This window comes from Numenius arquata, chromosome 2 (genome assembly GCF_964106895.1).
Source record: "Numenius arquata chromosome 2, bNumArq3.hap1.1, whole genome shotgun sequence".
Lineage (NCBI taxonomy): Eukaryota > Metazoa > Chordata > Aves > Charadriiformes > Scolopacidae > Numenius > Numenius arquata.
In genome coordinates, this window is record NC_133577.1 from 4,667,229 (window position 1) to 4,692,654 (window position 25,426).

General features: G+C 37.1%; 1 protein-coding gene across 1 annotated transcript in view; it reads right to left on the reverse strand.

Moving 5' to 3' along the window:
• Nucleotides 1–25,426, reverse strand: part of AHI1 (Abelson helper integration site 1) — a 93,581-nt gene that overhangs the window by 39,398 nt on the left and 28,757 nt on the right. The window contains exons 16-19 of the mRNA XM_074144651.1: nucleotides 24,441–24,571; nucleotides 23,066–23,206; nucleotides 21,436–21,638; nucleotides 9,412–9,529 (exon numbers count right to left, since the gene is read on the reverse strand). Coding sequence (XP_074000752.1) covers nucleotides 9,412–9,529; nucleotides 21,436–21,638; nucleotides 23,066–23,206; nucleotides 24,441–24,571 — 593 coding nt within the window. The remainder of the gene's footprint in view (nucleotides 1–9,411; nucleotides 9,530–21,435; nucleotides 21,639–23,065; nucleotides 23,207–24,440; nucleotides 24,572–25,426) is intronic.

A 25,426-nucleotide genomic window follows, 5' to 3' on the forward strand; every position in this document is an offset into this window, starting at 1 on the left:
TTATCTCCTTAAAGGAGATAAATACAAATTCAATTTTAGCTTGTACCCAGCTCACAAGAGAAGTTCTTCAACTAGCAATGTGCATCACACAGAAGTTATGAAGAACTGTTTCACCAGATTCTCCCGAAGAAGTAGAGGAGGTGACAGACCCCACCGACACCTCCTCTGAGTCGAGGCAGCCTAAAAAAAACCCCAAACTTCAAGGACAAGACCATCCTTTTTTATTAGAGGTGAACTCTGCTTAAATATGGTTATCCAAAAAAGAAAATTCAAAGATGCAAGCAGTAGGAAAACAGAACCTATTTATGATCTCTACCTGAAAAGCAGTAGAAAATACAATCTTACAAAGTGAATCTTCGCAATTCCTTGCTAGGGGGGGAAAAAAAAAAAAAAGCTAAGGGAATCGCTCCTTACGCTCTACTGGTGGACAGTGACAACCAGAAGTTTGCTGAAAGAATTCTCAAAACATTTTCTGCTACTAGGCAATGTAGCGGACCAAAAGATGCTCACCATATGTCATTAAGTAAGCTCTAATTTTCTGTATTTTATTCTTTGGCATATTAGCTGCAGCAGTCTGCTTCCTTTGACTAGTCAGGGTCTGAATGGATTCCAGAAAGACCTATATCAATATATGTCAGTGCAACAGCTAATCTGGAAAAAAACCAACCAGTCAATGAGGCAACATAAGCTAACATAGACAGCCGAAGTAGAGACAGTGGCCCCTTAGTTAAAATAAGAGATATTGACGTTATAAGAAAAGGGGATGTGATATCTAGAAGCATACAGGGATGCGATATGCTAGAATCAACGTTGAGATGGGATATACAGTTTCAAATACTATCTATGATACAGGGTGAGTATGAGTCTTCTGCAGAAGGACTGCCCGGTGTTTCACAGCAAAGCCTGCGGTGAAGCGACTGTAAAGATGTATTTTTTAATTTGCCTACGTGTCATTCAAAATTTTTTTCTCTGGATGAGGAAATAAAAACTGAAGAGACTGAGCCCTACTTGAGAGGGAAAAAGATGAGGAAGGAACCTGTGCAATCTCTTCCTTCACTGGAGCATGCCATAAGGTTGCAGAAAACACCCAAATAAAATTCTACTCCTGAAAACGTGTAAGGCGGTTCTACCTGAAAACATGTAAGGCGGTTCTACCACTGTACTTGAAGCCAGCAAGCAATGAGTCATGGTTCCTTACAACCTCCAGTGAGCTGGAAAGCAAGCTAACATTGAGGAGGCAGGCTCCAGGGAAGCTCTCTTTTCATCTGGATCAAAGCAGCACACAGAGGCCACCTCTGTAAATAATACCGAGTCACCAGGTTGTGTGACAACAGCAACGTGTAAGTCACGCACCCATCGAGGCCTTCACTTCTCTGTACACACCTTCAGCTTTCTAAATGCTTCCCCAAGCCACCATCCTCTATCATCAGCTTCTACAGGACCAACATCATCAGTATCAAGCTGCACTGGTATCACAGTCTATTGGGGAGCATAATACGGATCACAGATACCCAAAGTTAATTTAAAAGTTGTTATAGTATTCTATTAGTAGAAGGAATCACGTGAGGGAAGCTTGCTCTCACTGAACTTGGTGCTTCAGCAACAAGGGTAACAGCAGCTGCATATGAATCCATAAAAGTTTAGTTGTTTCAAACAGATAAATATCTATCTACAAATATAGCAAAGGGTTTTTAAAATAGTTTTAAAAGTATGTATGTATACAAAAAAAGGATGGATAATCTATCTTAAAAATATAGTTTTTGTTGTGTGTTTGTTTTTTTTTTTTTTTAAATTTACTTGGTTTCACTCACTTGTCAAAGGACCTAGGTCTCATCTTGGGAGAGGGAGATGCCTCCCTCCTGTGCACCAAGGCTGCTACCAGGTCTTCTGCACAGTCCTCCCAGCTCCTCTGGAAATTATAAGAACAGAAGGATCGGAGCAAAACAAGGAGGGACCAATCTGCTCATCTTATTCACTTAGGCTTATTGCTGTACAGACAGCATCCTTGCTGACCTGAACTTTCCGCTGGCCAGAGAACTGGTAATTTACTGCACAGTCCTTGGGCAGAAGAACTGTTTCCACCTCTGAAACCAGCCAGAATTGCATTTAAGCAGGCTCTTTGTCAACGCTTGCTGTCTTGTGGCTCAATAGCTCAAAAATTACAAGCTCTACCTGAAAGTACAGACAAGCTCAGACTGAAAACAGTTAACAGGACCTCTCTACTTAGGAATTAATTAGATTTGCTTGTTTTAGGATCCACATAATTGAGAAAGTAAGGGCACACTCAGGCCAAATCACTCTTGGCAGCGTCTTTCCACAGTACTACGTCACACCCTGGTTTTGCAATCTGTTGCCACCGCTGCCAAACAGAGAGTAATGCTTCATTTAATCCACACCCTTGTATAATTTGGCTGCGAGTACTTCCTTTACCCTGAAGGCACAGCAGTAATTACCCTAACATACACCAATTTCAAGTAAATATAAATGGTGTTCTTTTGATAAAGTTTTTGGAATCTTCAAAGATTGCTGTTATTGTGCTCTGTATTTAGTGTAATTTTTAGTGAAATATTTTAATTAACATGCCTAGAAGAAACATGGAAAAGAACATATAATAAAGGAACATGTGTATCTTTGATCTCAGTATAAACAATTCTAGCAAGTTTAACTAGAAAATACAAACTCTTCTGACATTTATAACATCTTATCAATCAGATAGAGGAAACTGGATAAGTAACCTTTTAAAACAGAAGAACTAGATTGTCATTAATGTTAATGGTTTTGTCTCTATGTCTTCACTATCCTGTTGGAACATTTTTGTGGTTAGATGAATCTATTTATGCACCTTTTGTTTTGAAATTAAAAATTTGTTTTTACTATTCATTTGTACCTGTAAACACTCAGCTCTTCTGCTTTAAAACAAGGTCCCGTATTTGTGTCTTGAGCCAAGACATTGGTAACTGATGCTGGTGGCACAGAGCTGTGAGGAAGTTCTTTCCACTGCAGAAACACCAGAGCTGCCGGTACACCATGGTGAGGGCAGGGCTGTGTCTTGGTGCTTTTAATTCTTATTTACTGCCTAGGTCAGCTGCAAGGCGGAACATCCCGGTGGTGGCTCTAGTGATCTAGATACCCAGGAGACCTTACAGCCTCTTCTAGTACCTGAAGGGGCTCCAGGAGAGATTGGGAGGGACCCTTTATCAGGGATAGGAACGATAGGAAAAGGGCTAATGGTTTTAAACTGAAAGAGAGGAGAATCAGATTAGATCTCAGGAAGAAATTCTTTGCTGTGAGGCTGGTGAGACGCTGGAACAGGTTGCCCAGAGAAGCTGTGGCTGCCCCATCCCTGGAGGGGTTCAAGGCCAGGCTGGATGGGGCTTTGAGCAACCTGGTCTGGTGGGAGGTGTCCCTGCCCATGGCAGGGGGTTGGAACTGGATGATCTTTAAGGTCCCTTCCAACTCTAACCATTCTATGGTTTTATGATTCTATGATTGAGCAGAAGGAATAAGATGAGGGAAATACAGGCTGCAGGTGACAATCGAGCCTTTGTAATCTATTTGCACTATGAAACTGAAACACCATCTTCAAGTGCCTTCCCTTCAAAATGTAAATAGTTTAGCAAAATAGATTATAAAACAACCACACAGGCATAAAAAATAAATCAATATTGTGATGGATTTTTCTGTTGTTTTAAAAATATTTTTCTCAAAGTTAATTTTCTTTTAAGTTGAATTTTACAGTTCTTCCATTCTGCTATGAGCAAATAATATTAATAAAATGTTTTATTTGCTTTCTCCCTTCTCTTTTATACCTTTCCCCTAAGTAATAGTGAGAGACATCAATATCTTAAAATGAATGATCATTTTCCCCAGGGGAGTTCCCATTCAAATTAACACACAGACATATTTAAAAAAAATTTTAGACCTAATGTTCTTCTGCTTTTGGTAAAAATATTTTTACCTAACTTCAGTGTAGTTAAATCAGTTCACACTTGCTGAATATCTGTTCTGTGGTGTTGAGCTGGTACTTTGTCTCTACTCAGCTCTCCTACCCTCTGTTGAAAGATAAAGAGAAATTCTGATAATTGGATATAAAACTTAGTCCGTTACCATAATTTCTCTGTGACTTTGTAGTGATTTATGGTTAAAATACAGCCTTGTAATGAATGTAAAGATATTATCTTTGGTCAATAGGAGAAAAATAAAAAACTCCTAAAATCCTTTTGTGCAGGCCTTAGTTATTTTCTTAATATCACCAAAAAAAAGCCCAACAGACTCACCGCTACTAATGACTTGGTGAGACTGTCTTTGTGAGTTTATTAAACGTTACCTACTTCCCTTTTGTAAGCCTTCTCATACACAAAAGTAATGAAAATTAGTTTCCATCCCAGCAGCTCGTGTTACACTCAAACCACTTTTAACTAATAGTGTGGGTACTGAACCACTTTTGGGTACGTATTCGCTGCTCTTCACCACAATATATGCTCCTGCCCCAATTTTAAGAAGATGTGGGGCTAAAAAGAAATATCTCAAAGTGACTTAGGCATTATGGCAAATTTCCATAGCTCTGATCTGTGCGGCCCTGCAGGCTTAATTGCTTTCCCCGTAACAGCAAATCTAAATGAAGCTGTTGGGTGAACTAATGAGGCAACACACATTACAGTTTAACAGGGAATGGATATACCCAGAGTCTTTCAAGACAAAAGTGAGAGTTCTCCTCTTATCTTTATCTTCTCCACAAGAAGTCTTTTACACATACTCAAGCTATTTCTCCTTAAAAATTAATAGGAAGAGATTCTATTCCTATTTTAAAATTTGATAAAATACAGCATTTAGAGTAGTATGTTAGGATAACAAAAATAAATAATGTAGGTATTCGGTGATCTTTGTGCCATTCAATTCACTTGCATGGACTGGACCCCAGTAAACATATTTTTCCAACTGGTGCTCTTACTGGCACTCCCACTAACCAAAAAATTGGTCCCCCAAGGTCAGCATTATCTAACCTCACCACAGTAGTGTGGGAAAGCCGGCAGCGCCGCTGGCTGTACCACATGCTTTCTCCTAGTCATCTTCTGTTTGTCAAACAGTTCCTTCAGTCCTCATTGAAAATGCCACCAACCTGTATCCAAACACAGCCAGAGATATACTACAAATACTGTATTTCATGTTATTCTTGGACTATATAGCACACATACACACAATCTTCAATTAATATATACCCTGTCAACTTTTTCAGCATCTCTTCAGGATATTTTTTTTCAGGATATTTTATTGGTTTATTTTTTCAATTTTTTTTTATATCAGTCTCTTCAGAATATTTTATTACTCTTTATTCTCAAATTAGAAAACTAAATTATTCTAAGCTATTCAGGAAAACGGAATTCAATTGTTCATTTGATATATTTTCAATGATAGTTTGCAGGAGTCTCTTTTCCTCTAAGAGCTTCTTAATAAGACATGACAAGAATAAAGCTAGCCCGAACTAGCCTTCTACACACGTTCTTCTTTGAGTGGCACAAAATTATGTCAGAAGCAAGATAAAGACCCCCAAAAGAAACAAACAAAAACATTAAAGTCTTCCAGGACTGTAGTAATACTGAAGATAGATGTTGTAGAGCTGGGGAGAAAGCATGAAATATTGAAAAAAAAGTAATCAATGATACCGACATACATATGAAGATGTAACTTTTGACAGTGGTTCTGCAGTATCTCTGCAAAAATGTGAATTTTTGCTACTTGATGTACCTCCTTTTTCTGCTTCTAAAAAAAATCAAGAATCAAAATAGTATTTTAAGAGCACTTAGTTGATGCCTAAATATTGTCGATATCTTTGATGTAGAAACCTATTTTACTGTTTGCTTGGGACTCAAAAAAGAAGTTTTAAATAGTCTATCAAATATAACAAAGGACATAAATGCAACCTTTTGTTAGTATCTTCAGAAAGAAAAAGAGTGCTCTGAAGCTTTCACTTTATACAGGCGGAAAAATACCTTTGACTGTCAGTTGTGTTAATGGAGAGAAAATTTCTAATTGTTCTCAACCCTGCCAAAGTGTTGTGTTTTTTGTTTTTGAGGTTTTTTAAAGATACAAGAACCATCACGTTTCTAGCACATACGTAATTAATTTTTAAGAGCAAGTTTAATTAACTGGTTTTACTGAAGTCAAAATTTTAGTGAAAAGATCTGTGCTGTATTTACAGTCGAGCTTTACTCTCCCACATAGTTAACAATTAGGGTCACTGCTAATTACAATTACTTGAAACCTTAAAACTTCTTTTAGAAAACACGCCCTGAACGCAGTGGGAGTTACTGAAGAGACGCTGTTGAATAAAACCTAAAAACGCAAGCCATTTCTTTCATGGCATGCCACGGATCTGCAAAACAGTGTCTGAGAGTACAGGAAGGTGACTTCATTGTCCAAAGATGCTCACGATCTCAAGGAGGGAAGGCAAACAAAACCAGAAGAGATCTTAATGTTTCTCAGAGGATAGGTAACTGCAAGCTGGACCTTTTGCTGCTTCTTTATTTGTTTAAAAAAATAACAACTAGGAAATGGGCTACCCTGGAAGGAGGTACAAAGATGAGAACTTGACAAGGAAAAGACAGGAATGTCCAAACCAAGTCCTGGGTAATCACAGAATCACAGAATAACATGGGGTTGGAAGGAACCTCTGGAGATCATCTAGTCCAACCCCCTTGCCAAAGCAGGTCCACCCAGAGCAGGTTGCACAGGAACGTGTCCAGGCAGGTTTTGAACGTCTCCAGAGATAGAGACTCCACCAGCTCTCTCGGCAGCCTGTTCCAGGGCTCTGCCACCCTCACAGGAAAGAAGTTCCTCCTTATGTTTAGATGGAACTTCCTATGTTCAAGTTTGCGTTTTAGAAGTTACAGCACCTCAACATGCAGAAAACCAATCACTAGCACATTGTTTGACTTTATATGGTGTCACTTCACAGACATAACCATTCACCTTCTTTAAAAATTAATAAAATAATCAGAAAGAGGTGCTCAACTTAAGTCTCTAAAACATTATAGAACAGAGGGAGGACTGAAATAAGAAGGGTCATCTTTGCTGTTACACTATGAAATATTCAAGGACACGTGAACCCACTAAGTTTCAATTTAATCAAGTTTGTTTTCACAAAATAGTGTTGCTGAGGGAAGGGGCTATATTTGAATGATAAATGCCATTGACCGATCATCATTCTAATATAGGTGCTAACCTAATACAAGACCTAGATGATCAAATTGTCTTGTTAAAACAAGAAAGTGCTGCACGTATCCAGGCTACTACACTGTCCTTATCACAAGACATCAACTGCAACGTTATCAAGTGAATACAGAGTGCACATACACTAGTTACATGGTTAAAACCATTGCTAACAGAGCTTTCCACGTGCTGCCTGTAGGGACTTCGCTGTCATGGGAATTCCGCTTTCTGCTTTAAGGAGCACTAAATACACCGCAAAAGGTGACAGGAAAGTGTGAGAACGAGAAGACTGAATAACTGCCAATACAACCCTCAAGAATATGTAACCCAATGCTGGATAAAAATGAAGAATCTCTGTATTACAGGCAGTTGTTAATGATGCAAGATCCCAATAACCTAAGTACAGAAAAGCATATATATTATGTATACAAAACCAACACAGAAAAAAAAAAAAAAAAAGGTTTTGTGCTTCCAGCACAATCCATAAATGAATGGATCTGTTTAAGTACAAATTTTCTATTATTCAAAAGTAAAATTAAACTGGCAGTTAGGAGCCAGCACCTATGTTCACACTTTATAACAAATGGGAAATAGATGAGTAATTTTTTCTCATATGTTTCACTGAAAGCAATTCTATCACAGTAGAACAACTTGGAGGCCCCCAAAACGACAGAGAAGTAGGATTTTAAGATATTTTCTTACAGAAAAATAAATTTCAGTGTGGTCCACAAGCATTTTTACAGTCTTTTCCCCCTAAGAATCTTCATTTTCTCATTGCTTTCATTGACTGCTGAAAAGGCCATTAAAATGTACCTCTTTTTTACTATACTTCCCTTGCACAAATAATATCCTGCACCCGAGGATCATCTTGAAGTATTAGTCAGTTTTGGAAACTACTACACCGGGAGCGCACATCAACAGCTGTAACATATATCTATGTACGTTCATGCTGTTTAAGAAGTCTCCATCAACAGTTATCTGTGCTTCTGCATAAAGTAAAAGTGAAGACAATAAAATGCACTGATTTGAGCAATATCAGGTGTAGCCATTTAAAACAAAGTATACGTTAATGTTCTTTAAGGGGTTAGTCCACTTATTTTAAATATTCACAATATGTAAGACACCATATGTATTCTACTGTTTCTGTAAGATTTACACACTCTGGAAACAATAAGCATCTGCTGTGTGATAGATGAATATTATTATGGCTCTAAGCTCCTTTGTTAAGGTAGAAAAATGGAAATACAGAGGTTAATTGGTGTGTGGCCATTTGCACTGTGAATTAGTGACTAAGAGCAATTCTCAAATTAACAGTCAATCTTTCAGATCATGCTAAGGACTCCTTCCCACGCCGCTCAGAAAAAGTAACCATAACCTGCTTTGTGAAGAAAATTGCCTTTAGGAGACAATTCTTTATAATTATAGAGACTGTTCCTATCTTTCCTATCTACATTTTAAATCTCTATTACCTGTGTTTAGTTCATTATATATTCCACCCTCCCCCTGGACATCTTTTTACTCTTCTCAAGGACACAAACAAAAATGCTTAGAAACTAAGGTTCCGATTTTGTGTCTTTTTATAGGTGCCCAAAAAAAAAGACAAAAAGGCATGAAATTATCAATTTTATTATTAAATATTATGATTAGCAATACAACAGGTATTATTAGCAAAGTATCACAACAATGCATTATTTTATTGTTTGCCTTTTTCTCAAAATCTTTGAACACAAAATATCTTTAGGAACAAACCCCTAAAACCAGATTAAACATAACTGCAAGTAGACTACTGAGCACTATACTTCTTAAGTGAACCGCTTTTCTTATTAGTGTTTTCTTATATCAGCAATATGCTTTTAAAAATATGATTTTATTGTTTTTCAGTGCCTGTGTTTAAGATACTTTAGTAAGTATTAAAATGTTATCAAAATATTAAATTAAGAATAGCTGGCAATCTCATACAGTTCAAGGAACTCACAGCACTAATAAATAAGTGTACAGTTTAAAGAAAAAAAAGCAGTACAAGGGAACATATATCAGTATGGGACTGTATCACACTGCTCTTTATAAACAATATCACATATAACAACCAGAACAATCCCTTAAAGAGCTGCACAGTAAAATCTATAAAGGCAGAAAAAAAAACTTCAGGGAATTTATTACCCATTCCCTACAGAGAGTGAAGAAATAAAGAAAGAAACTCACCACTTTGAGCAGTGAAAGAATAGAGGGGATTCAGTGGAGCGCTCAGAGTGCCTGGCAGGCTTAGCTTGGAGTGTGGTGACAGCGATGATGGCGCAGGAAGCAAGAGATTTGAGCTCGCCTGTAATAGGAAAGACAAATCAGAAAGTGAAGTGTAATTTCCTGGGTTACTTACTGATGCAACAGCTAGAAGAGAAATATTTCCTAGCTGTAAATAACTATTAAATTCCAAGAAAACAATTAAGACTCAAGTCAATGATAAATAACAATTTCAATGGATGGGTTTGGGGTTTCTTTTGAATATTTGGAGACACAGACTCAGAAAAATTATTGAAACAGCTATAAATTGAATTGCATGTTTACATATGGACATGAACTCTCAAGCAGTGCAAACGATGTCACAGAACCGTCTGAACTGGCATCTCGTTGCATCTTCAGGTACAAAAATAAAATGACATTTATACATGGTTATAAACTGATAAATGTAAAATAACTTCCCATTTTTGAGTACTCAAACTACACTACAACTACGAAGAGATTACTCAATATTACAGAGAAAAAAAAATAATCTTAAACCAGTCCTAACACAAAACTGATTTCTGCAAATCAATAAAGCATGCTTAGACCAAAACACCAGATACTTCCTGTACGTAAACTACACAAAAAACCTTTTGTGTCCTAATTTCTATAGCAACAAAGATAATGTAGTTAAAATTTGGTTTCCTACAGAGTTTCTCCTTATACATGCACCTATTACAAAGCAAAAACCTTTCCCAAACTTTTCTCTTGGATATTATCCCATGGAGTCTATGTAAAAAATACACTATGACAATCTCAGGTTTTTACGTGTTCCAATTGAGAATTTTACTGGGTTTTAGACACATTTTCACTGGTTGCCTTGATAATACAGTCAAAAGGAAGGAAAAACAGGCCTTAAATGAAATATTTGTAACTTTTTTCAAACAAAAGAGGTTTACATGATAAAATTTTTGAGAATTATTTACATAAACCAACATAATTCTTGACTCTTTCAAAAGTCAAGCCTACCCCAGAATCTAGAAGAAATGCATATGGTCACTTAATCCAACAAAAAGCCCACACTCAGTGGGGCACTTCCTTTGGCCCCAATAAACTCTAGATTAGACCCTTAAACTTTAGTTGTGGCCCAAAACGAAACAATAATATTTTGCAAATTTTCCATCCACTGGCTTCTAAATTCTGTTTAAAGAAAGGAGACGGCTAAAACAAAGTGAATCGGTGGCTTATTTCCAGAAGTGATATCATTTATAAAACTACTACTTTTGTCATTTAATACAGATTAAACAGGTCTCAATGACGCAGAACAATTTGGGCATTGGCAGCGTACTGGGATTCAGGTAATACGGCACTAAAACCCTGTGTTGAGTAACTTGACTGAGGCATAGAGGATCTCTGCTGTCATCGCCTCTTGTTACTACACTAGACCTTCATCTTAACGTATCTGAGTTTCGTGTAGCAATATGGATTTAATTCCACCGAAAGAAGTTTATTATAAAAACTGTCTTTTACTAGTCAAGTACTGTCTCAGCAACTGTGAGCTACGTAATGGCTATACTCCAAAACCGGCCAGACAGAAAAGCAAGACAGAAAATCAGAAATCACATTAAACACTGAAAATTATTAAAAAAAAAAAAAAAATAGAGAAAAAAAAAAGGATTAAACCAGCTAGATTTTACTGTCATGTACGAATTTAATGTCAGTAAATACTAGTTGTGAAATGTAAGCAGAATGGAGAGGCCTGTTTTTCTGAACAACAACAAAATCAATCTACTTTTCTGATATTTACGTATGCAAGTGACTAAGTCTCATTAATACAAAGTTTTCTCTGATACCTCATGGCTTTCCACCAATTTGTGTGTATGTGTTTACTCGAGCACAGAAAAATCTGCTCTGCAAATGTGCTGAGCTCAACTTCCCAGTGTTTCATCTTCTTTTATGCAGGGTTAGCTCTAGTGAGAGCCTTCCTGCAGCAAGACAAATGAGAAGATCTCCCTCCTGCATGAATTTCTTGCAGGGAAATTTCTTATGTGCTCTACACCATCAGTGATACAAACCTATGTTTCAACCTTTTTGGAATTCTCTTTCAAATTTGCTATCAAAAAGCTGGTTTCAGATACTGCCAGGGAATGAAGATAGGTTGAATAAAGCAGCCTTTGGAAATCAAACTAAACGGAGAAGAGCAAATTGTTCAAAACTAGCACCTAACAGACACTTTCCTGGTTCATCCTGGAGGGGAAAAAGTTATCAGGAGAAAGTTGCTTTGACTGTTGTGCTTGAATGAATTACAGAAGAGATACGGAAGTCTGTATGTAAATTATTCCTGTACAGCATTTAATCCCTTTCTCTTTATTTTCCTGCTGTATTACCCAAATACTCTCATTATCCATGACAAATAGCACGCTTTGAAACCATATGCAATCGCCACCTACATTAGAAGATCGAATGTAGGCTCCTGGAGATTTAAGAAAACTGGTCTTTTGAAAATGCAAAGTAAGTTCTATCTTACAACTCCTCCTTCCTCTCCAAGTCCTTAAAAGCAAGACAAAAGACATTTTTCTAGGACATATTCAAAAGAAAGTTTTAAATTTAAGCAGTCTTACAGGAGTGATTCATTCCTCCCCTTAATGGCAGGGAAGCTCAGTGCAGGTGAGCTAGAAAAGACCGCCCATCCAAAGTAAACACAAAATCAGAGTTTTTATGACCTTTCTGCCATTATTTAGATCTCTAAAAGGCCCAAACGGGAAAACCCCACAACGTAATAACAGCAGAAGGAACCCCTCAGCTAATAAGTGAGGACTAATGATTCAGCAGAACTGTTTCCAGATGAAGTGCACTGTCCTATGAAGAATAATTAATTCTCTTACAAACAGACACAGACTACCTACAGAACAGGGTGAAGCAATCGGGTTTTTTTGAAACACACGCTGGGGGAAGGCATTGCTAAATACCTTTACAACAACGAGCAAAGTTGGCTAAGATACCCAACCATCAATCTACTTATTTTTTCACAACAGGCTCCGCTTGCTTCACGCAGAAACCACAGCTTTATCAAAGACACAGTTTACTACTACCCTGAATTGAGTAAAACTAAGAGTTGTAACATTCGTGTAGTTTTTATAGTGAAAAAGAAAAAGATACCTACATAATCTTGGCCAAGTTTAAACAAAGCTGATTTGCTTTTTCTTTTTTGTGTTAGGGCAGCTCTATGCAAATTATGCAAATACACATTTTCAGTGGAACTAGTTTTCACATTAAAAGTAAATTACATGAGACAAAAACCAGAATAACGCAGGACTTGACAAGCTGACAATAACAATTTCTCTTTTTTTTCTGGAGAAAGCAATTTTATGACCTTTGCAACCAACATAATCGACATTTCCATGTATACTTGCAAGTCAAATCAAGTTGGCCAGCTCTATACTGCCTCTTATTCTTTTAGTTTTAGGCTTCCCTTTGGAAACTTTAGGCCTCTAGGACATTGTTTTTAAAGACAGTTAAAAAACATTATTAAACCGTAATTCTGAAGAATTTAAAAGTTGACAATTGAATTTGACATAAAAACAAAACACAAATTCTGCTATTTTTCTCAATGCTAAGAAAATACATAGGCAATAATACTTCAAGTAGGAGCACAGTACTACAGCTTTTAAATTTGCAATGTAAGTTTGAATCAAGTTTACATCTATGTAAAACACCAATCATTTCTATGACGATAGTGTTGAGGATTCCAAGGAAGGCTAGGATTCTGTTGTGGTAGATATGCTGCAATCACTTAGAGACTAACCTATTATGCTTTTAACTTCTATTCTAAATGGGAAAACCAAGGACGGCTACAATAAGAAATCATCCCATTAAACACAGGCAAAACCGAAACGCAGACACTTGGCTTGTCTGAAGCAAAGTGTAGGTTGAAGTGTGTTCCCCTGATGCTCCCTGCAGTCCTCTTACTCTGATTATCCAGTTCAGGAGCTCACCTAGATGGCAATATAGTTCCCTTCTGACTTGGGTGCTCCATTGTTTTACCCCAGAAAATCCCAGAAGTGCCCAGGGCATAGATAAGAAAACTGAAGCCAGAAGGTGCTTTATCCTATAGTTCAGATATAACAATTGTCTACAGATAATATGTCTCATCACACAGCAATTCTATATATTCAGTTCCTTAGTTCTGCCAGAGAGTTCTGGCATTTCAATTACAGGCTTACCACAAAACCTTTCTTCCTTTTTCTTTTTTTTTTTAAAAAAAAAAGCCAAACAAATTTGTTAAGAAGAAATTAAGATTACTATAAACATTTCTTTCTTCTTTCTTTTAGTCACAAGGAAAACCAAGGAAAATTCTTTGTACAAGACACAAAACAGTTAAATAGAGGCTCAATTATACACAGGTGGTGTAGACTCACCCGGGCATTAAGCACAGAGAGCATGACCTTTCCTAGATTGAATAAAACTGGTATTTCAGCTGAAGACCATGCCTGGATATACACACTTGAGCAGAATTGGCCAATGTCATCACCAATAACAGTAACAAGTAGATTTGTCTTGTTTAGCAAGAGCCAACTAGATGACTGTGTAAACTGTGACCTCTTCTGTGGCTCCTTATGACTCTTGCTATCAAAGAGCGCATAACCGGGGAAAAAAAATAATAAATCCATGACCTGACTTTAGTAGTTAAATTTTTTAAAGTTTTTTTTTGAAAAAAAAATAGATGTAACCCATTCCGCATACAAAACCCACCCAAAGATACTTGTCCTGCAATTTTATTTCTCTTCCTACTAAGGAAAATAGACACCAGAAATTCTTGTGGCTCACAGCTTGTCAAATACATAGAGAAACCTATTCCTCTGCACCTGCTGGCAAAAGACATTAGGATATGACTCTAAATACAGTATACAGTTTCAGGTAACCATGTGAATACTCAGATAGTTGTGAATGATCCCCCCTCATCCTTCCTCAAGTATTTGATGTTAAAAAAAAGATGTATTTCTGTGAAAATTTCATTATAATTCCTATTACTAAAAAAAAAAAAAAAAATAGTATATCAAGGCCTGCATGTAACTAGATTGTTTTTACAATTATGCACTTAAACAAAAAGTGTAATCTAATTTCTTATGCTGTCAAGTCCCTATTTGCTTATTCCAGAGATTAACTGCAAATTAACCATGAAGACAGAAAGGCAAAAAAAACCTCAAACCCTGAACAGATTTCCCTAGAATAAGCAGCACTTTTGCATGAAAAGATATAGTTATTTTCTGTACCTTTTAATTGATGAAAAACAAATTGTTTTCCTCAGCTAACAAAAAATAAAAGGAATGTGTGAAACTTTATTAAAAATTTCTTAGAGGTTTAATCTTAATGTTAATAAATTAATTGACTCAGTGCACATTTATGGTATTTTCTTCATAAAAGGTTCTTAATAAAAGCTGCTTTCTCCAGACCTTGGTGACAATTAATGCAGCTGTCACAAGGAAATATAATTTGCTGGGTTTTTACCAGCATGAGTGAATCCAGCCTTCTCTGCTCTAAAATGATTTGAATAAACATAGTGTTACTCAGATGTCCCTGCTTACTTTGTTCAGCAGGGAGAAAACAAACAGCGAGTAACTTTTCCTTAACACTGTGCAAATGTTTATGATAAGAAAATTGATGGCAGAACTGGAAATAAAATTAAAGAACCAATCAGTACAATCCACACACATTAAAAATGCTTAATACCATCTTATTTCACCCGCTGATAGAACTATTATGATGGATATAGTTTTATGCACTTCATTTCTTGTGTTTGACAAACCTTTGACATAAAACATAAGCCACTAAGAGAAATATAGTGTTGGAAAAGGCCAGCAATGGAACAAAATCTTCCATCACAGCTGATTGCAGCTTATTATTACTACTGTAGACCTCTATTCACATAGTAAGGTCAGCAAATATTAAGTAAAATTTAAAGACAGATATCCCATGCGTACAGCGCAGATGAAAGGCCACTGCTGTGTAAGTACTGATACTCTGATACTCTAATTAGATTCATACAGGTCGCTTATTTAAGTAAAAGGCTGAAAGCATATAGATTTAAATTCCATATTCATAGTAAAATTTTTAATGACTCCCTACAGTAACAGAAATTTGTGTATACAACAAAAGATGCACACAATTCCTCATTAACTTTTGTCATTAGAAGAATAAAGAAAGAAATAGTAGAGAAATAGTTTGAACTAGAAATTCCTTACATCTGTATCTAACGCTAAACAGAAGCCTGGAGAGAGGAAAAGTCCTCAATATAACTAAATTACGTATTCAAGGCATCAGTATATCGATCTATATATAAAAATATATATATAATAATATCAGTAGATATTCCCATGACCAGATATTTGAAAGTACAGTCTTATAATAAAGAGCCATTTCAGACTCTTTATGCTCCGCATTAGCTGCCTCTCCAGCGGAGAATTTCAGAGCTCTGATACCAGATCATACTCTGGAGGAGGCTCAAGCTCCATCGCTACCAAGCGAGAAGGCAGATTTATAATGCTCTAACTATCTTTAAGGTAACTATCCGGACAATGACCTTTATTTAATAGCGAAAGCAAGACATTTTACCTATTTGCTTTTATTCACTGGATACATGTAGGAAGACTAGCAGTTACTGCAGAGTAACTAATTGTGGTAAATCCATACAGACCATTATGAGAACAGAGCGTGTGAAACTACTTTTATCACATCCGTGCCAAAGCGCCTTCACCTAGAAAATACAACAGTTTTCTTTCTTCTGCATGTATTTTGACTGTGTTGTTTTAAAATCCATCTGATGTTTGCTAAAAAGGAGGAATGCCTAGAAAAAAATTCTTACCAAGCAAAGAATAGTCTAATATAGGAAAATATTACAGATTTTAAGGATCCGACCTGCTTTGTAAGTTTACACAGACAGGGGGAAAAAACTGAATCAACCAACCACAGAAAAAAAATAGCTATTTGTTCAACTTTTTCTAACACAGGCAACTTAATTAAAACTGGCAAATTTAATGAACTGACAAGGAAAAGTCATTACAATTTCCAAAACCTTACTTTATAACAAACTATTTCTTAAAGACATACAAAGTAAAATTCTGGCAAAACTTTCACATGCTATTTATTATTTTACCTATATAAAGCTTCTAGTAATACTTCAGTCATTTCCTATCAACAATCACTTTATTCAGTCACAATGATTCAACAGTATCTGCTTGGCAAACAGGAAAAAAAAGGTTTATAAGAAAATTTTGTATCCAGTAAATGAAATGCACAGGGTTATAGCATTTTAGATCCAAAACTGGTTCTACCATGGCTTATAAAACACAACCTTATAAGTCCGCAGGTGGGAGTAGCCATGTTTAAAGTAATATTTGCAACAGAAATTCCTAGAGCAAGAAAAGCATTTCCTAGCATTCCAAAGAGGAAAAACTATAGAGCACTATTCAAAAGCACCTATTTAATTAAAAAGCCCTCACTCCAGTGGAATGCATCACACAGGTCATCAGAAAAATTAATGCCTACTTTACAGGATCGGGTTCTCCACTAACATGATAATTAATAAACTGAACTGAACTTCCATCTGCAGGTAGAAGTTGTAGTAAGTTAGGATAGGATTCTTCCTGATCTGGATGCCCCATCCCTGGAGGGGTTCAAGGCCAGGCTGGATGGGACTTTGAGCAACCTGGTCTGGTGGGAGGTGTCCCTGCCCATGGCAGGGGGGTTGGAACTCGATGATCCTTTAGGTCCCTTCCAACTCTAACCATTCTATGATTCTATGATCTGCACCAAAATCCAGAAGCCAAGCATTGTATTTCAGAATCTACCAAAACCAAGATTACGTGGAGAACAGATTCTTACAAGATTGACAATGGTAACATAAAAAATACACACCACTTCGGCATTCAGCTCTGCCTCTAGGTCTTTTTTGCAGACAAAAGGACAAGTTTCCAACTTTTCTACTTGATGGCTTAGATAGTATCAGTATCATGTTTATGTGTTCACTAAAAAGGTTGCGTATTTTTTCTGCAAGGCAGTGGCTTTAAATTCTGTTCTGCTTTCACACAAGAAATATTTTGCATCCCAACTAAATTCTAATAGGAGACCATCCGGAAGGACTACACAGCATAGTTAGTATTGGATGTGTACTATACCAAAGCATCATATACGACCACACTTTATAGTCATACAGCTTAATGATAAAAGCTCAGTACATTTGATGCAATTCAAGGTATAAGCTTCAGGATTCTCTCACAGTAACTACTCCCTTAATGAATTCTGGCAGAGTAATAAATACACTCAAAGGACAAAAAAAATTCAAAACAGTTGTAAGTAGTTCTGTATATACGAAAGAATACTTTCACATTCTACTTGTCTAATATTGCACTTAAAACCCTCTGAGTATCAGAATTTTGATAACCACTTTGATAACCTTTTAATAACATTCTCCAAAAACACATTGCAAAGTAAAGACTGGAAAAGTCAAACATACTTTTAATTAATTTAGAAGTATTCACATATTAAGAGACAAGACAGCTGACACATAATTGATTCCAGGACAAGTACTACAGAGTATACACAGATGCTGTCCTTAAGAGTTACAAAGGCTTTTTTTCTCCTTCAAATTATAGCATGAAAGTTTTGACATCTAAAAATCACAATTTCAGAGCTAGGGTATTATACCCTTAAAAGAAACCCTTCTCCCCACATCTACATGACATATATTGCCCCTTTGTTATGCAGATTTACAAACAGGTATTTTGATTGCTACATGGAAGTGAAATTTTAAATACATAAATAGCACCACTGAATGAAAAGCACTTGTAAGTTCTTTCAATGACTAGAGATGGGTTAAGTGTTTCTCTATCAAAAACTTCTGTGAATAGAAACATACATTAGCATTAGTTCCTTGAGGCAGAGATAAATAATAATTTCTGCCAAGATTCACTGTACTGTAATTTCTGTAGTGGTAAAGAAGCCAATTCTGCATTCTGGTTTCATAGAGAATTTTATATTCACCTTTTGTAACAAAATGTCCTAGCTTTTGTGAATTACTAAAGCTTTAGCCCAATAGTCAACTCTAATTACACGTTTTCTGGGCCAACAGGAATGGTAATGTTGCAGAGGAGAAGGGAGAAGAAAAGAAACTTTGTTTAGGTTCCTAAAGAAAAAAAGAAAATAACACTGGTTGTAAAGGGACCTGGAAAGGAGGCACTGGTCACAACACAGAAAACCCAAGGCGATATGGGATCAGAATATTCTCTATTTCTGTCTAGCTTAAACCAAATTTTAATGTGTTCACATTACATTTTCAAGTAAGATTCTAAGTTGTAGACCTCCAAACTTTGCACTTACAAGTTAATTTTATATCCACTAGTCCCTGCTGGTTAAGTTCACACACATTGAACCCAGAGACCCCTGTGTTGGCAGATCTGCTGTCTGGAGGTTCCAGTGCCTTTGTCTCATAAAACACAACCCCAGGCGTGACCTCAGGCCACGTTTACTGTCTACAAGGTATGCTGCCAACACGCTTGTCCCAACATGGTTAACACCTACGTGTCTGTGACAAGGCACTGGCATGCGAACATCACCAAAAGACCAGTAAAAAGCCTGCATAGTTTCCAGTTCCCTTTTATTTTTCGCTGTCAGACAAATACATACAAGATAACACCTACATCCTCATACACATTTTAATAAGCTTTCTGGGAAAGCATGCACTTACACACATGCATCATTTTTCACAAGAAAAAGAGAGCTGTGCACATGTAAATGCATACACATCCAAAGCTGTAATTCCCAATTAAAAATTAGTAGAAATTTTAGGTTTTAGTGTTGTTACACTGCTGGGACTATCCAGAATCTCTGATAATGCAGGAAGGCAATACCGCACCCACATGCAAGAAATGATGCTATCCCTGCTTGGAAAGGAGGTATCACTGTCCCCTGAGCCCCATGTTGGATCGCTTCAAAGATGAGTATCAAGAGTCCTTTCAATGAAAAGAAATCTCCTCCCAACATCTTAGTGGTTCATAAAGCCCTGCAAGGAAGCATTCTCAGTTTTAATAAGCATCAGTCACTGCTCTGTGACTAACATCAGACACTGTGGACTCTCTCAACTGCCATCGTGTACTGTTTGGAAACCCACACAGTGAGAAGACTCAGATGACCTTTCTGACATCTCCCATATATAAGGTCCATAGGTAGAGGGTTTATAGGATGCTGTCCAAAGCCTTGATCATGACTGCTCACAGTGGACTTACTCACCCCAAACTGGTTATTGAGTATTGGGAGTCTAAGGTTACAAAACTCCAGCAGCTGACAGTTATTCTCTCGGACACAGCTGTAGGTCTATCTATTTCACCCAGCTACACGATTCCATGGAACCACGACATGGTTCTGCTAAACCAGATTTGCCTCCAACAGCCAAGAATCCCTGGCTAATAACGGACTACACACTTGCAGTGATAAACACTCCCAAAAATTCAATATCCCTGTCTCCTTCCTCAGATGACAAGGCATCCAGAAGAGTAAAAAATAATTTCTTCTGGAATGTCGTCCCAGACACAAGGTTACATGCTCCATTCTCCATATGGTGTGCCTCTCTCCGAGTGATAAACAACTTTAAGGCACCAGGGCTCACCTGTAGATGAGCAGGAACAAAATAAGCAGAAAACAGAAACATGGCTTGCTTCCTTATGTGAGGCCACATGTAATTTTAGAGGCAGCAGCAATCTCCTACCATTATCCATGTGAGGTACAGTGTGGCATTTCATAAAGGGGTCCACTGGGAGCTCACAGTCCAGAAAGCAAACGACTGTGGGGAATTTCACTTAATTAAATTTATTGCTTATTACAAAAGCTTTAAATACTGATTCGGGCATTGAAAAACAAGACAAATCATCAAACACCCAAAGAAAATACTCTTCCTCCCTCTTCGTTTGTGTCAACTTTGCTTCAGACACCTCTCTCTCCTTCCTAGTCCCCAGCCTCCTTGCTTTTGCCATTACGTTACGCTCAGTCCCTTTGGAAAGGCCATGGGTGGTGCAGGAGAGTGGAGTTAGTGCAGTGTCTCGCTCTTTTTGCTTTTCCTTGTTTTTAACTCATTTCAGCTGCTTTAGTGTGGGTCCTCCACCCACCAAAATCCCTGTGGGGATTGTACCTGCCCAGCATGGATTCCTCCATGGGTTGCAGTCCCTTCAGAGTCGTACCTCCTCCTGTTCTTTCTTTTGTGTATCCTCACACATCTGCTCCTCCCTTTCCCTTCATGCCTACTCCATTATCTCTCCCTGTTATCTCTATGTGTGCATCGGTTTATGTCTCCTTCATCACCTTCACGCCTCCTTCTGTGTTCTCTTTTGTCCCTCCTCACATCCCTCCTCCTGTACTTCCACTTGTACCTCCAGACATCTTTTTCTTTGCTTTTCCTCCTTTACTTTGGTGTCTCCTGTCCCTCGTCGCTAATGAACTTTCTTAAATATGTTTTCACAGAGGTGCCATACGCTCTTCGGTTTGGTTCCAGTTTCAGTTGTGCATTGGGTCAGTATTGTCCTTTGCAGAGCTGGCTGGAAACAGCTGTGCCCAGCACAGGGCAGTCCATGATCTCCTCCCACACAGGTCAGCCCTGCAGCCCCCCCACTATGAAACCCCTGCCACATACAATTCTAAAAGTGGATAGAAATAAACAAAAAAACCCAAACTTTTCTAAAGCTCTTCCATAATGATCTATGGAGTAAATCATATGAATGGCAATGGGCATTGACAGAAGACATCCCTTGTCATCAATACTTGATAAACAAAAATAACTCAGTTTCATGCAAGTAATCTCTTCTAAAGGGCTGCTTAGAGGTGCAGTAACATTAGTGAGAGATGTATTCATTTCTGAAGAACAGATCCCAAGACTACATATATATGTTTTTGTTACTATTCCTAGAATATGAACTTTGGCTGAGAAGACTACATAATTCTGGAAATTAATTAAATTTGACTTACCAAAACAGAATCGAGTTTTTGTTTCACCTTCTGCATTCTCATTGATGCTCTTGCAACACTGACAAACTGATCTGCCAGAGACATCACTGAACTTTTTTGTACAGGAATTTCAGAAAAACTGCTCAAGAACTGGGGCCCTCTTGGTGCAGCTGTGGTAAGTGATGAGCTGAGATCTTTTACCAGTTCAGCTTCCTGTTGTGCAACTGTAGAAATAACCAATATCAATTGTCAGGTGAAGCTTTACATTGCCATGGGAAAAAAATAATTGACTGATCACTGTCATTTTGCCAGACATGTCTTCAGTCAAACACCATCAGAATCTGTACTAATAGTGCTATAGGGAAGAACCTGAAAATGACATTTTCTAGCCTAGTTCAAGTGAGCTTCTTATACTTCAGCAGAATTTCAGAAGTTTCTAGACACATATACAGGTACAGGAGGCATTCTTAGGAGGTAGCCTGCTCTAGAATAGGATACTTTTGGTGAAAGGTGTGCTCACTGTCATTTAAATAAAGTGTTTGACTTTTGCAATTATTTTTGTACTGTGGTCTCAAGTCAACAAAGGTTAAAAGAATTCTTCATGAAAGTTTTGTCCAGGATATTCATAAAACTTGGTGTATGTAAAAGTCACACTGCTGGAGTCTTATCTGTGTCAGTGACTAAAATTAGTATTGCTATATGATTAACTCTTTCAAGACTAAGGCAGTAAGACTATCTTCTGAAAGCAAAGTGTGTGCTTTTAACCAAAAAAGGAACAAAAAGTTGGTAGCAGACAATGTAGAAAAGACCACAACCTATGCAAAATCTTACTGGCATCAGTGACTTACTTAAAGCAGTCAGATGATACAAGTAACTACCAGTGTGATATCTGTGTGATCTCTAAATACACACACACAGACATATATATTAAACTACCCTATTAGCTTTTTAAAGACTCACTGTCTGCTGAATAGTCAAAAAATTTTAAAGAAATCCTTCACCCAAGAAAATTTCCATTGCTCTCTAGAATGGAGATATTTTTCTGGGTTGAAATTTAGTACTGAATATTTATTGCAAAGTCATTCCACTTTATTTTCCTGTAAGAGTCAACCAGTTCAACAAATAACCTAAACTGTGAGATTTGATATGAGTAATCTCGTTAGCACATGGTATTTAAAAACCAAATGTATAAAGACAGGATTAGCTTTATAAATCTATGTCCACTGCAAACATAATTCAAACAAAAATCTGTTACAGACACGCAAAATTTATTGCATAATTTGTATTAACATTATCTATTTCAGATGTCATGTTGCATCTAGACAGTAATGTCCTTAATTGAAACAATGACAAGGCTAAAGCTAACCACAAAAACACAACATCAGAAAAGCCTCCAAAGGATGGTGCCTATATATGATAGAAGTGGTGTAAGAATCACACAGGATGACATACAAAGACACATTTGCAAGGGACACCTAGAGCAGGTTGCTCACGGTCATGTCCAGTTGGGTTTTGCTATCTCCCAGGATAAAGATACATATTATTATCAAATGACTGCTTTCTTTTTCCTTCAAAAGAAATGAAAACACTAGCAAATCCCTTCTAAAAATGAAATATTTATAGATGTGTATCAAGAAAATTTGTATTTTACCTTTATAATCATAAATGTATACAAGTATTGGCTGATTTTGACCAAAGGCACAAAATGACACCATGTGTTCATGTGGATGAAAGGCAACATCACGAAGCGGAGATGTAAAGGAGAGTTCAGAATATATGGCCACCTGATCTCCTACAGAAGCAAGATAAGTCTATTAATACCATGGAAACATATTTGATACAGCAGAGTAACAGTTGGTGAAAGCTTGCATTACTACACTGCAGTGACTGCCCCAGTAAATAAGTATTTTTTCAGTCCATTTCCTTATTGAAAAGTAATATTTGGCATAAGACAAAAAGTACTGCATGCTTTTAAGTTATTCAATAAGTCAGAAAAGTTAGTGCTGTTGCAACATCTGCAGGAAACCCCAGGGGATGCACCAGGTGAGCTGAGTTCTCTTGTTCTGATAAGCAAGTTCTGGAGAGGTGGCGTTCCACAGGATTTGTTTGTGCTTGCATTTTGCCAGAGATCGCTATCTTGGTTGTGGATTTCAATTATATAATACTGACAACAGCAGTGAAAGTTGAGCACAAAATTGTAAAAAAAAAAAAAAAAAAAGTAAATAAAATTAGCTCTTCAGCCGATGGCATTATGAACGCAAGTACAGTATGTAAGCAACAGTCAAATCTTGGTGAAAACATACTATTAACAAATTTTCTCCCTCCTTTTACTTTTACTTTTTTTTAAAGTTTTCAGACAAATTATGTAGTGGCACAGATGTGAGCTAATACAGTTAGAAATGTAGAAAGAAATTCAGAACTGAACTGTTGATTAGCTGCCAGTTTTAAAGTATTTATGTCTTAGATCATAATTGGAGAAAAAACATAATGTCATCAAAACCAAAATGTGTGTTCTCCTACCTTGGACTGTTACTTTTGTCCCTTTTACCTCACTGCGCAACAAAGGTGACAAAGTCTTTATCTTACATTTGCTTAATACTTTTCCAGAAAGATTTTGGTAGCTACTTTGAAACTACTCAGTTTGGGGAATAATTCATGAAGAAACCTTATATTCCAAAGGCCAAAAATATTCAGTCTCTGATCACCTTTGGGAAACAGATGAAGTGGTTTCTCAACAAAAGCCTAATTCCCAAATCCAAAAAACGCAACAGAAAGACTGGTTTGTCTAAAGCTGAGCTTAAGGTGCTCCATCCCTTCTGGATATTACAAACGCTACCTCTGCCTATTCATTTCCTCTAGAGAATTAAATCTTAGAGATTAATAATAGCTATTTAAAAGGTGAAGCTAAGGCTTCAAGATTTAACTGAATTTTTATTCCACATCAAAAGTGTTTCAATAAAGCTTACAAAACCCCTTCCCTCCTCAGTCTCAACAACTTGGCTTAAGACCATAAAATAATGAGTTACCTGTTTCTGGATTCCAAACATAAGCCTTTCCGTCTTCGCTTCCAGAAATTAGGAACGTACCACATGGCGTTAAGGTGCTGTGAATCTTTTCTCTGTAATTTGTGGCCCCTATGTATTTCTTTGTAGCCAAGCTAAAGATAAACAATATTTTGCAAATGTAGCAGATACTTTCAAAATAGACAAATCTAACTTTTTATTTGTAGTCCCCCTCTCTATTCCTCAGAAAAATGCACCTTGCATCCCAAAAAGATATGCAAGCACCCACCTTTTGCAGAGTGCAGCCCTTTCTTTTCCCTGCCTTTCATAATGCACCTGAAATTATAGATGAAAGCGTACATCCTTGCCTTTCAGTAGAAAATAGAAACGCTCAAATCTAGAGAATGGATATAGATGTAGTGATTTGCATTTTCTTGGCCCTGGGCTTTGCAAAAAATTGGAAAATTGGCACTACTACTCCAAGCTCTACCAAAAAAGTTTTCATTATGCATCCTGAGCTTGATTACATCCCAGTAGTGCTTACATTTATCCAGCAACTCTCCTTAGCTCTTCAGACTAATGTCTTTTTGGATAGAAAACCAGCAGGAGAATTAACAAATTTCAGACATTGTTGTTGATTTACTATTAAGATTAGTATTCTTAATATTGCGTTACTTAGGTATTCTTATCTTTTTTTCAGTGAGACACTACTGCTCAGCATAGTAATAATGACCTACTAATGAAATACTGTCAAATAGTTTGTAGGCATCAAGTGAAAGAGAACGATCACAGTGCAAGACCATAATAGCCCTAGTAAGAGTTTGAGCTGCGTGAATAAGACAGATAGTATCTTTGAGATGTCATATAGAAGAGCTCTGCAAGATGTAAAACTGACCTGCATACGAAACCCTAAGGAGAGCTCTGAACCAAAACCAAATCCCTGATCACATACCTGAGTGACAGGACAACAGCATTATCCAAAAAGATCAAAAAAGCGAGTTGAAAGAGGA